Genomic DNA, 13,650 nt, shown 5'->3' with positions numbered 1-13,650 from the left:
CTGGGTCGATGCTACTGCTGGTGGAGGTATCTTCCCGAGGGTATCACCAGCTTAGTGGTCAGCACTTCTATGTTGACATTAATTATCATTTATATGGTCATAATTATAAATTGACTGTGTATAATACTTTGATATTTTTTGAAATACTAAAAAATAAGGTTGTCTACCCCAGATATAGATTACCCTAGCTATATTTGTCAAAACCTTTCGAAATTACTCTTTTTAACAACGTACTTTATTTGGCAGATTGTACTATTTTTATTAGATCGTCCCTGATGAGTCTTTTGTAGACGAAACGCGCGTCTGGTGTACAAAATTGTAATCCTGGTATCTATGATGGGGTTATTTCCTCTCCTCATTTCATTGATATTTGTCATATAAAAAGGAAATTGAGTATGAATAAAAGCAGCCAAACGTCAAGGAACCTCAACAAAATACCTGCGTACACCCCATGGATTTTGATGGGGTTCGTGTTTCACAGTCGTTAGTTTTCTATGTTGTGTGTGTAGACTGTTGTTTGTCTTTTGCTCGTTTTTAGAAAAGTATACCTACAATATTTTAAGATTTAGACAGCCCCAATTCGTTATTTCACTCCTTTCTATATATGAGCACTAACCTTGATACATTTATTTTATTGGTTATGACTATACAATCAATTAAACAAAATTAACGTGTATGGTTTCAAAATATTCCCAGATCGATGATTTGGTTATGTCTTAGGGGTAGATACACGTAAGGCCCTTTGAGCAATTTTCTAAATTTTAAATGTGTGATCCCTGCTTATCATGCTTATAGGATGTGACCAATCAACGTATTATAGCAGGAGTTTCACGGTTGGTGTCACGAATGAAACAAGAACTGCAGACCATTTTGAAGCACTAGAGATCAACTCTGATTTTTCTAGGTGGTTTGTGTGACTCATCTTTAAATTTATCGTGTAGTCTTTCATTTTTGTCCTTCTTTTTTACCATGCTTTGCTATTTGGCTTATGTTTGCCGCCTTGGTATCTTTAATATATATATATATACTATGTTTCATACAGGAAAAACAAGAGATTCCGTCCGAATTATCAATGGTCTGTATGTCAAACTGCCGAATTAATTCAACGAAGATTATCTCAGTAAAATATGAAAAGTGTTAATTGCTTATTCAGAGAACTTTTGGTTTTAATCCGTTTGGGTCCTGAAAAATAAGTTCCAATTGATGTCCAAATGAATCACTGAAAAATCGTTTTTTACCTCCTAGGTGTATGATATTTGAAATTAAGGGACAATATACTTCTGTTACTTCATTGAACGTTTTACACACTCAAGTACACATACGGTTAAACCGAATTAGACAGTAAACATGCGAATGTTGGATTTACACTTCAGCTGGGATGGATTTTTTCACTTCCACCTATCCATGATGCTAGTTAGCACAGCAATGGAAATCACAAGATGATGACTTTTTTGATTTACAAGTATTAAAGCGGCAAATTAATTGATTGATTGATTGGTTGAAGTTAAACGCAACTTTCAGCTCTATTGGTCATTTCGCAGCGGTCAGCTTTTATTGGTGGATGTAGCCAGAGTTCCCAGAAAGAACCATCGACCTTCGGTAGGAAAACTGACAATCCTTGTAAATTAAGATTAAAGTTGAACTCACCTGTTACGTGCAGGGTTCGAATTCATAACCTCAGTGTTGACAGGATAGTGATACAGAAGTTAAACTATTCAGACCACTCGGCCACTGAAGACCCGCAATTATATTGAAAATAGTAAAGTATATATAGTTCAATTATCATTTGCTTGCTACATCTTGACCACCATCGTATGTTGATGGGTGTGACTTGCATAGATAAATCATTTATTGAATTCTCATTGCCATAAGCTGCTAGTCAGCACTTTGTGTTGACATGAAATAACATTAAAAATATATTGATAATGAAATGTGTTATGATGTGTTAATTTTCTGTATGTTTACTGATCATAAATTATTCGAAACATTAACTTTAACACCAATTGTAAAGATTGCCTTAGCCGTATTTTGCACATTTGATTCGATTAACGTTCTTCAAAGTCGTATTTAATTTGGCCATCCAACTGTTATGATTCTAGCGCCATGGATTAGTCTGTAAACGAATGCACGTCTGGCGTACATAATTATAAGCCTGGTATAATATATTTTTTTGAGATCTATATTTTTTTTTAAATTGTGACTTAATATTCCCACCGTACTTTCATTTACAATTTTATTCTTGATTTTGTTTTTTGCGTGTTGGACTTGATTTGTGTTGTTCTTTTCGATTTTGTTCAGTTTTCTCAGTTCAATAACATTTATTTTTATTTCCATTCCTTGAATATTGCTCACCTTACAATCCTAATTAAAATTGATATTTTTATTGGAGTAGATATTTCAAAGCAATAAAACTTATTCCAAATCCTGTTGTTAAATTAAGAACAGCAAGATATGTTGACAATTATCAGTTTTTATAAGCCAAAGACATGTTGGCAGTTGTCATAAAATCATTATTATGTTTATTTAATATAGCTTTAAAAAACGGTCTAACTATCAGAAATACTTAAATATAAAGAAAACGATCACATACAATTTTATTTAGTTTAAACAGTATTTAATTTTTCAAAAGTGCACAAATTGCAGTTATACTATAGAAATACAAGGATTCGGAAACAAGAAGATCTTATATAAGTCTCCCTTATTTAGAATTTTATATATTTCATAAACACAAAGCAAAGATTTTTAAAGGCATATGGACACACCTGAATTAAAAAAAAACATACTGTCAATCGCTTTAAAACAAATCGACTTCATTTCATATAACATTGGTAATGGCTGTCTATAATATATATATATATATGTTAAATGTCAAATAATACTAGTATCAGCCAATCAACATATACATTTTGTAAGTTTTGTATGTTATGCAACTATCTTCATTAACAACTGACAATACTTTGTTTTACATCCAGTAAAATTCATTATTTAGTTTTTTCATACCCTGACATCACACCATTTAATGGTGAGTATTGATATACTCTGAGGCATGAGATAGATGAACATGGATTATCTTCAGTATCATCATCAAGTTGTATATCACCCATTTTTATATGCTCGATTATATCAGTTAGTGACTTGAAAACTTGTCCGTCAAATTTCAGTTGAGCATTATATGGTTCTTCTGATAAAGCTTTCTTTGGGTTTCCCTAAATATAAAATACAAATGATCAGATAAGTATCTGTAACAGATTTTCGAAACTAATTTGTTCTCAAACAGAGTTGAGACTATCATTTTGCTATTTGTTATAACTTAAGCAATTGAAAAACACTTTCTTAAACGATTTGAGTAGAATTCCCATTTTTCTAAAAAATTATTTCATTGTATTTAGTAACCAATAAAAATATAACGTGATAAATTTAGTGCGTTCGAAGCCTTTTTCTGGGTTTTCTTCATCAGGAACGCTCCAACCCAACAATATTTTAATCCAAAGATTATACATTCCGAATACGTAAGGAGCTTAATGATCAAAACGGACTAAAAGGAATAGCAAAAAATCAAAGGTTAAATTTTCCTGCGGAAGTTGCCATCTTAGTTTCTAAATGATTTCCAAATTTATCAATAGAAAATCTTAGAAATAGTCTACCAGTATCGATCTAGTAAGTTGAAATGAATATACAAATTAATAAACTTGGTGTTTCCGAAATATTTTTCTTGATTTACCTTCACCAAGCACGCTCAAACCTCAAAAAATTCAAACCAGATATGATTGTATAAATACCTTATTATATATAAGCTTAATGACAAAATGGTACATACAAAGAAAAGCCTGACTCATCTGGGGTCAACTTTACCGGAATATACTTCGGCTGTTGTCTGCTCTATGGTCGGGTTGTTGTCTCTTTGACACATTCCCCATTTTCACTCTCAATTTAATTAATAATAAAACAAAGAAGTGTTGAGTTATACAACAGATTTAAAAGGGCATTTAGCAAACTTAAAAATTCAAACAAATTTACATTGGATAGGTATTTACAGAAAACAGACAAATCGGTTCTTTGAAAGAAAAACATCATACATGTATTTATATGTTAAACGATTACAGAGTGTCCGCATCGTTGTCAATATAATGGAATTTGATGCGACTGTCATACAAGTGAGAGGTTTAGCTAGCTATAAAACCAGGTTCAATCCACCATTTTCTACATAAGAAAATGCCTGTACCAAGTCAGGAATATGACAGTTGTTATCCATTCGTTTGATTTGTTTGAGCTTTTGATTTTGCTATTTGATTAAGAACTTTCCTTTTTGAATTTTCCTCGGAGTTCAGTATTTTTGTGATTTTTACTTTTTAAACGCAAAGAGACGTTGAAATAATAAAAGATTTTAATCAAATTTTTCTAATTTCTCCTTTACCCCAGCTGCAGCTGTATTTTTTATTTGTAACTGCAATTTTGAAACAAAAATTTTAATGATAAAACAACACAGGAGGGTCTATACGTTTTTCATGAAATCGCAACTTCTGAAACTGCAACCCAAAGACAAATATGTCAATATCCCAATCGACCTGGGTCTACACAAATATGTGACAATATAACAGAGACTATCTTAGATAAGGAATTAACTTCTAATTACTGAATTTATAAAAAGGAAAATATTATGAACACTATAATTGATGTACATATTCAAATATTAAAAACTGTACAAAATTGCATGCACAAATAGACAAATGATGAAACACATCAAAATTACTTTAAAAGTTTGAAACATTACTTGTATCTTAAGATGATGACAGTGGTTTTCATGTCTTACTGATAGAGCAAAATCTCCATCTTCTCCATCAGTGCCACTGATTCTATTAAAAAAGAGAGGATCAGAGTAAAAATGAGATGTAACGAAGGTTAAACTATTACATTTAATTGTAGAAAGACATCGGAAATTATATATATATATATTTTTTTTAACATGACAGATATCATAAAATAGCGATGCAGTATGATTACCAAAGACACGACTACCCAACAACGAGCAAATGACAAGGCTGTGATTAGCTACAGGTATGGCCTTCAACAATTAGCAAATAACACACCCAAAAGGCTTGCTTTATATTAAACAATAAACGAGAAACAATTATGCTAGACAGCAAACAACAGGCATTTTTTTAAAAAACAGACGGTAGATGAAATCATGTTCGGCAATATGCTATCTTGTAGTAGTTAGAGTAACCTTAGCATTTGTGATAAAATAGACATAAAAATACAGACACCATTATGGCCAAAAGAAAGAAACAACTATACCAAAAACTACAAATTGCGTATTACAAACTGCACCTAACACTCAGGAAATGTAAGTCAGCCCTGCTCCTTTTGGTGCACCCACATGTCTTGGAATTTATGTACTTTATTGTTTAAAATATTTAGAAGTACAAACAACTATATACTGTTCACTGTTTTATGATAACAATTAAAGAAATAAATGCACTAACTTATTTGAGAATTTAAAAAAAAAAGTGACTTAACCCACCTGATTAAAAATGTTTTGTCCTTACAGTTATCATTTAACAGAAGGTCATCTGCCTCTTGTCTGCTCATTTCTCCAACAAACCACCTGTAATGTCAAGATAATAAATTAAGGCGACAGTTCGTGAATCGATTAGGAAAAGAGTAATACATGTAGCAAACATAAACCTAGGGAATAACAATAACTTTAATCGATTATGAGAACAACAAAATGCCCGAAAACACCTAAAGGTTGATATGTTAACACATTGAAAGAACACAGCAATGATCATGATTGGTCAACAACTTTATATTATAACTTCACAAGAATAAGGTACAAACGTATGATTATAAATCCCTATATATATGAGTGATTGAAAGATATGAACAGACAAATGATCTTTTTTAAATGAGTGATCAAATTCGAAAACACCCATATATACATCTCACAAACATTGAATTTGCAACAACTTTCTCCGAAAAATAATATATAGAGTTTACTAGAGCGTAGAATATATTCTGAATTCAAACAGTGACTCCAGAAGGAACGAATACGTATTTAAACATGTTTTGTCGTCCAAACAGCAAAATTAATTATCAACGATACAATTATCAGTATTATTCATAGTACGTACAAAAAAAAACAGTAATGACGAAAATTTGAACATGTATTCAAGACTGCCTGAACTTATTTTATTTTCTAAAAACGTGCAAAAGCTTATTGAAAAAAGTGAACAAAACATACCAAGAAAAATATCTACATTTAGTTGTTAGAGAAATTTCTCACACATAACTTGCATTAATTTTACTATAGCCAGAAATAATACATAATAGGTTATAAAACATACGTTGACATTTTATTTGAATCTTGTTCTCTCTTTTTCAATGATCTTCTCAGCAGTTGGTGTAGCTGGCATGGAAAAATTAAAAAAAAGCGCAATTAAGCGGTGCGGATACAAATTTGTGAAATGTTTCAACGGGTAGAGCTACTATAAAGCAGTTTCTTCGGAATTTATGTGAAATAATTAAGAAACTTGACAGAAACTGAAAATTGTCTTCAAAGCAGTACATAACATGTGGATGCTAGTTCAATATAATTCATCAAATTTCATGTTATTTTCAGTTTGCAAATCATATCTTAATATATTATTCAGAAGTTTACCTTGTCAGTTAAAAACAATCACAACACTTTCTTAATTTTACACTGTAAATGAAAATTAAAAATAAAAATAAATAAAAAAAAAAAACGCCACTCAATACTTGAATAAGATTAAGTCTCTAAATACATAAATTCATTGGATATTGTTTCCATTAGACATGTTACGAAATAATATATATTCGACGCTGAGGTTGATAAATTAGACTTTAAATGCGGGTATCGTATCAAAACACAAAAGTGATTTAAAGATTTAAATTACCTGTGTACCAATTGAATATAGATCTTGTGTTTTAACTGCATAGTACTGATGTCCACGTATATTTGTTCCTTATAAAAGACGTCCCTTTGATCTTTTAATTATGGACAAAAAGTCCATAACAATAATTCCTGGAGGAATAAAAATGATGAATCCCATTATATTTCTTTTTTTTTGGAACACTTACAGGAGGTAAGAGTATTGCAGAAAGGATATAAAATCCAGAGAGAAACAACCCCTACCCCCCCAACCCCCCCCCCCCCCCAATCCCCCACCCCAACCACCACCACCAACCCTTTATGAATTATTACATCAATATTTATTTGCTATTTTTAATTTTTCGAAATTTTCGAAATCAGCAGCGACGGATCATTTAACTTAACGAGGTGTTTTCCGGAGGTCAGAAATTTTGGACGTGTTGCAAGCAATGCAGAACAGACTTATTTCATTTCGGGAGCGCGGAAGTGCAGGCGAGCGGGAGAAGAGGGTAACTATTTTGAGGAATAAACTCCTAACCTAGTAGCTTCTAAACTTTGTGCAATGCCGCGGTATTCATATACATAGAAAATATGCAACTCCTTTTGGATACAGTTTGCCTTTTTTTCAGAGTTTGAACTTTCCGAAATTTTTGGCAATTACACATACATGTATCATGCATATGACCACGATGATACCTCTATCGCCTCGCTTGCCCTTTTAAGACCTTGAGAATGATTTTATAATAAAGTCATAATCTGGTAATGCCTTCTTAGGAAAAGCTTAATTTCCCTTATATTATTTTCATGTAAAATGTTACTTGTTCGACCCAACGAAATAAGAATCTTTAGAACAAGACATCCTATACATATTCATGCACAGTTTTAAAACATTTCGAATTGTAATTTCATGGGTATAAAATTGTCTTACCCGTTTGATCAGCCTTTCAAGCAGTCCGAAAAGTCTAAGGCATGTTGTTTCTTTGTTTATTTCTTTAACTTTAACGTTAACTAAGTCTTAGGAAAAGAAAGTTTAAACTGAAATTGTAATTCCTCATGTAAGGGTTCTATGTCAAATGTGACTCGTTTTTCGCATGTTCAACATCTTTATACATATTTCAGCATATTTCTCTTTGAGGTTTCTGTTCATGCTTCAATTAAGTGCACAAGTACATGCTTAGATACCAATTTTTTGTGAAATCTATACACTGAATTTGTCTTAGTCGACCGTATAAAAATTGCGACCAATTTCCAACCAGGTTTTTGTCATTTAAGGTAATGATATATCACATGTAGTTATCCGCTCGTTGCCTCTAAAGGCGTCGTAAACTTAGAGCTACATGTAGACCAAGAGCAGAAAGAATATAATGTACAAAGTTAACTTGCGATTATCGTTCGGGTGTCGAGTATATGTGGAACACGCTTTAAGGCGCTTAAAAACTTTAAAACTCAAAATCAACCAGACCATACTGTGGAGCTTTATGCGGGTTTAGTAGAGATCGATTGATTGATGTTTGCTGTTCGTCCAGTAACAAATATCTCATGCATTTTCAGGACGAGGTTATATAGTGGAGTATCAGATTGATAATTATGCTCGAAGAACAGTTATTAATATAAACAAAATCAAACTGGCGTATTATGTGATTTTTTTTCAAATCTAGAAGTGCACTTGAATAACTATCAACCCCCTTCCCCGCACACACGTACACCGTTCCCGTCCTATAATCATAAGTAATGATATCAGAAAATAATCTTTTTAAACGAACGAAAGAAGTGTGTAGGATACCTAGTTAATATCACGCAAATGGAATTTTACCTGTTTTAATCGATATTCAATGTTTTGAAAATGTCCCCACATTTAAAGTCTAATTTGTCACTCTCAGCGTCAAGTGATAACAAATGTTTATACCTGGTTGATAAGTACACAACCATTATTTTCTTTACGAACAGGTCCAAACAATTTGACTAATCTTAGTATATTTGAAAGCAGAACAGGTGCAGCTGGATCTAGAATGTTATAGAGTGACAGTAGATAAATCAATTACAACAAAAACATCACCAGTTATTAAATAAAGATAAAAGATACGTTAATTGCTGTAAGGCAATAGTTCTAAACAAATATAATTTCGATGTGATGCTCACAATTCAAATGATCTTTCTTTAAAACGAATAACACAATATCATAGATACAATAAACATAAAAGGAAGATTACATGTTCTAAAGTAGTATTTAAATGACTAAACATTGGTAGTGTACCGTATTTTTTAAAATACGGCACTGCGAGTACTATCAGTTATGTATACGTACTTATTGTCTTTTTGTTGAAGTGATTTATAAGTACCCATCCACGTCCACTCTGTGTTGTTGTTGGATGAACTTCTGTTTATCAATCTGACGAGTTAAGCCTTTTTCAACTGATTTTTTTAGTTTGTATTTAGGTTGTGTTTTTACACCACTGTCCAAGGTCAGAGGAGGGTTGGCGCCTTCAAACGACTTTAACCCCGCCACATTCTGTATATGCCTGTCCTAAGTCAGGAGCCTGTAATCCAGTGGGTGTCGTGTGTTGCTGTGTAACATTTTTGTTTTTTGTTCATTATTATGTACATAAATTAAGCCGTTGGTTTTCTCGTTTAAAATTGTTTGCATTTGTCATTTCGGGGCCTATTATAGCTGACTATCCGGTATGGACTTTGAATGCCGTACGATGACCTTTTGTTGTTAATTTCTGAGTCATTTGGTCTCTTGTGGATAGTTGTCTCATGGGCAATCATACCACATCTTCTTATTTTCATACAAACAACTCAACTGACAATGCCAACAGGAAAATCAGTGCGATGAACACAAACTGTTACATGCAAATACAAATCATAGTGTTTTCCTTATACGTCTATTATTCACTTTTTCTATCATATTTGTCTGTTTACCAGGATATATGCACAAGGACAGTATATAATAAAATAATTTTGTCTTGGTCATACCTTTGAACTCTACATGTAACAGAAACTTGAGGAGATTGATTGTACTTTTACTGTTTAAACCCTTTTCGTGTGGAAAATCATCTTTCAGTTTCTGTACAAGTTTTCCAAAAAACTAGAACGTAAAAGATAATTAAAAGATACATAAAATAATAAATACATCTTTTATTTAGAAGCACTTACACATTTCTTATTTAGTATTGTATTTTATTCATGCTCTTTTAATATCATATTGTTACAATTTTTTTATATATAAACAGACTGAATTACTAAACCGTACGGTAATTGTAAAATACATCTATTTCATTTAGTCTCTGCTATATAGCTGCTCCATTGTCCCTTTGATACCACATTCTCTTAGTTTTATATTTTATAAATTTTGCATAATTTTGCATAACAAGTTTTGTTTATTTAAGGAAATAAAACATGTTTAAGATAAATTCAAGAACTTATATTTCCTATTGGGATTTTGAATTAACGCTAGCTGTTAACTGTACAAAAAAGTAAAAGAAGAGAGCGGCGAAAGATACCAGAGGGACATTCAAACTGATATGTCGAAAATAAACATACAACGTCATGGCTAAACAAGAAAAAGAAAAAGACCAATACACAAACAACACTACACAAAACACAACATAGAAAACTAAAGACTGATCACCACGAACACCACCAATAACTGGGGGTGATCTCAGGTGCTCAAGAAGGGTAATCAGATCCCGCTCCACATGTGGCACCCGTTAAAGGTATATATATATATATATATTAATTCCAATTGACATACAAATGTCTTTTTAAAAGAACACAACGAATATTTTCCATTTTCTTTTTGTATTGGAGACTCGTCATCACATATTGATTATTACAGAAGTATACACTTTAAATAAGAGAAGTTCGACAATTGATATTTTAATGATGTAGTACACACCTTTCGAAGCATCTGGTATATTCGAGAGATAAGGGTTTTATAGAACAATATTGTAATTGTCATCATAAATGTATTTCATATATCAATGCGCATTTAGGAACAATCTGTTTTTATCTGTTACCATCCGTTTGAAGTTTTTGAGTTTTTGATTTTGCAATTTGATACGGGACTTTCCGTTTTGAATTGTCCTTGGATTCGATATTTTTGTTATTTTACTTTTTACTCATTGTTATCAAAAATGATTGTCGCTATGTGTTATATCGTATCGTTTGTTGTCCAAATGAATATATAAAATCGCCTTTCAATACCATCATTGTCATATTCCCGAATATGACTGTTATATTGAATGTTAATCTGCATTGCTGTGCGGCGTGTCTCGGTGATTTGTACATCCAACATTCATGGATTTATTTTTGATGTTTCTGTTATGGTTTCGGTTGGATAATTTGTTATGTCTTATCGTTTGTAGTCCAAATAATTATAAAAAAAAGAAAGTTAAATCACAAAAATACTGAACTCCGAGGAAAATTCAAAACGGAAAGTCCCTAATCAAATCGCAAAATCAAAAGCACAAACACATCAAACGAATGGACAGCAACTGTCATATTCCTGACTTGGTACAGGCATTTTCTTATGCAGAAAATGGTGGATTGAACCTGGTTTTATAGCGCTAAACCTCTCACTTGTACGACAGTCGTATCAAATTCCATTGCCTTTCAATACCTTATTGTCGTGAAAATTGTTTGGACGAATATTGTAAAAAAAATTGTATAAAGTTCGAGATTGCATGTTAGTTACGTAAGCACGTCACTGTTATTGATATCTTGTGGTGTTTGTCGTTGATGCAATATGTTCGTTGTTGTTCTGTGGTTTGTATTTTGTGTCGACTATTATTTTATTTGTTTGTGCGTTTCTCTGTTATGTATGTTCTTGCATGTGTTTGTGCGTTGTATTTCTGTCACGTAGTGTTTTAGCGATATTTTTTATCATTGTCATAAAGCGGGAGGTTTGGCATGCCATTAAAGCAAGTTCAACCAACCATTTTTTCTTAAAATGTCCTGTACTAAGTCAGGAATATGGCAATTGTTATCAAATAGTTCGTTACTATGTGTGTTGCCGTTTGTTTTTGTTGCCCTTCAGTGCTCCTGTTGTTCCTTTGTTTTCCTCTTATAGTTGATGTGTTTCCCTTGGGCTCGGTTTTGGTTTGTAACCCGGATTTGTTTTCTTTATTATTAGCCTTTATTCATGCTAACTATCAGAATACTTTTTCATGATGTTCTGACAGAAATATGTCTCTTTTCGTCAGAGATTGTTATTTTATATATTCTAAGTAAAAGTACTTGATAATAATTTATGAAATACAATGTATTTGCATAAGTTTGTCACCTTGCAATGACAGGATTGACTTCTATCCGGTCCTAAATTCGGTATTGATTTCCAGAATGTCTTCGTGAATTCACAAAAGGGACTTTCCATAAGCAGGTCACAAGTATCACCTGTGTTGGAAATGTTTCATAAATATTTTTGGATAATAAATTCTTCTGCATCCATCTTTAAGTACAGTCTATTTTATAAGGTTTTTCGAAGATTAATTTCTATTTTACAACATGACACACGGTAGACAAAGATAACATCTAGACCTACCATAAATAAACATGAAAGTATAACATTAAAACTAGTAACGATATACTGAATACATAACTGTGAAGGAATACATCGATGTGTTCATTTGGGCGACTCAATCAGTAACCCGTAATAAGTAGACAGAACAGTATGTAAGTTTTTGATATAAAGTTCGAGTTCAGGTATCGATAAACTTCGAAAAAACATACTGTTTATTTCTTATAATTGGGACACAAGCTATAGATTATATCCAGATAAAAACTTACATCATTAATCAAAGAATTTTTTGCCTCTGTATGAAATCATAATTTTTGTTTTCTGTTAGCTCATGCTTAAACTTACACTCAGTTCGATATCCCGAGCTACCAAATACACTTGAACCAACTCCAACAAAACTGCTAGTGTCTGACGAAGCAGATTCTTGTCTGTCACACATGTGACCCTTCTCCTGATCTACCGGATTTCCTTTGTCTGAAAGTTTTCTTTCACGCTGGATATTGTCGACGACTTGTGTGGTAATCTCTTTACCGAGATCAGCAGTATCTGTCTTTTCACGAGATGTTGAGCGTAAGCACAGAAAAGTTTCTGTATCTGTTTCTTCCGCAGGCATAGCAGCAGGATTTGTATCTTGAACACATGGCTGTCCACTTTCTGATATTGGACTGCTACAGGATGCTTCTTTACTCATAGTGGCAATTTCGTCTTGGAAATGGTAAGTAAACTAATAAATCAGGCCATTAAAATTATCGTTTGATATGTATCCATTTGTCATTTTGGGCCTGTCTATGGCTTTCTGTACAGCATGGGTTTTTCTCATTATTGAAGGCCGTACAGTGACCTTGAGTTGCTTATTTCTGTGTATGAAAAGAGTATACCAAACAAAAGAATGGGATATGTTATGTACCATTTATATTATATCAGTATTATTAAATCTTGTTAAATAATGGTGTTCCATGGTTAAAAATGTAAAACAAAATAACTATATTCATTTAGAGGCATATAATTTATCAAAATATATGACATTGTTGAAAATAAAATTCATGGTATGGGTGTATTCAAGAAATTCTTAAATATTTAAAATTAGAATCATTTCTAAAGAACTATGAGTAACTAAAAGCCAGTTATATTGTAAGGAAAGTTAAACAAAACCTCATTTCCAAATTTTTAGAATTCTTGAAATTTAACTTATTCAATAATGGAAGAAAACATTAAACTGTAATAATATATAACATTTTAATTT

The 13,650-nt window shown here is 32.2% G+C and overlaps 1 protein-coding gene across 2 annotated transcripts; it reads right to left on the bottom strand.

The window, feature by feature from the left end:
- Nucleotides 1-2,585: 2,585 nt before the first annotated feature.
- LOC127725192 (uncharacterized) lies at nucleotides 2,586-13,376 on the bottom strand. Of its 2 annotated transcripts, XM_052232053.1 has the most exons (8): nucleotides 12,753-13,374; nucleotides 12,174-12,283; nucleotides 9,866-9,977; nucleotides 8,796-8,893; nucleotides 6,345-6,406; nucleotides 5,522-5,605; nucleotides 4,772-4,853; nucleotides 2,586-3,206 (listed from the first exon to the last, which is right to left on the bottom strand). In XM_052232053.1, the coding sequence occupies exons 1-8, from the start codon at nucleotides 13,096-13,098 to the stop codon at nucleotides 2,982-2,984; spliced, it is 1,119 nt and encodes a 372-aa protein (XP_052088013.1). In that variant the 5' UTR covers nucleotides 13,099-13,374; the 3' UTR covers nucleotides 2,586-2,981. The 2 variants fall into 2 exon arrangements, with proteins under 2 accessions (XP_052088013.1, XP_052088014.1); XM_052232054.1 differs by lacking the exon at nucleotides 5,522-5,605 and having other exon boundaries at nucleotides 12,753-13,376.
- Between the last annotated feature and the right edge of the window lie 274 nt (nucleotides 13,377-13,650).

The sequence above is a fragment of the Mytilus californianus genome, unplaced genomic scaffold (assembly GCF_021869535.1).
Source record: "Mytilus californianus isolate M0D057914Y unplaced genomic scaffold, xbMytCali1.0.p SCAF_15, whole genome shotgun sequence".
Lineage (NCBI taxonomy): Eukaryota > Metazoa > Mollusca > Bivalvia > Mytilida > Mytilidae > Mytilus > Mytilus californianus.
Note: the sequence above shows the minus strand (reverse complement) of the source record. Positions and strands in the feature narration are given on the sequence as shown.

What these genes read in the sequence shown, in the direction of transcription:
- LOC127725192 (XM_052232053.1), bottom strand. Translation starts at nt 13,098, where the DNA reads ATGAGTAAAGAAGCATCCTGTAGCAGTCCAATATCAGAAAGTGGACAG. An exon ending in CTCGGGATATCGAACTGAGT is followed by an intron (nt 12,284 to 12,752) that starts GTAAGTTTAAGC and finishes TTTCCAACACAG; the next exon opens with GTGATACTTGTGACCTGCTT. An exon ending in GTTACATGTAGAGTTCAAAG is followed by an intron (nt 8,894 to 9,865) that starts GTATGACCAAGA and finishes ATAACATTCTAG; the next exon opens with ATCCAGCTGCACCTGTTCTG.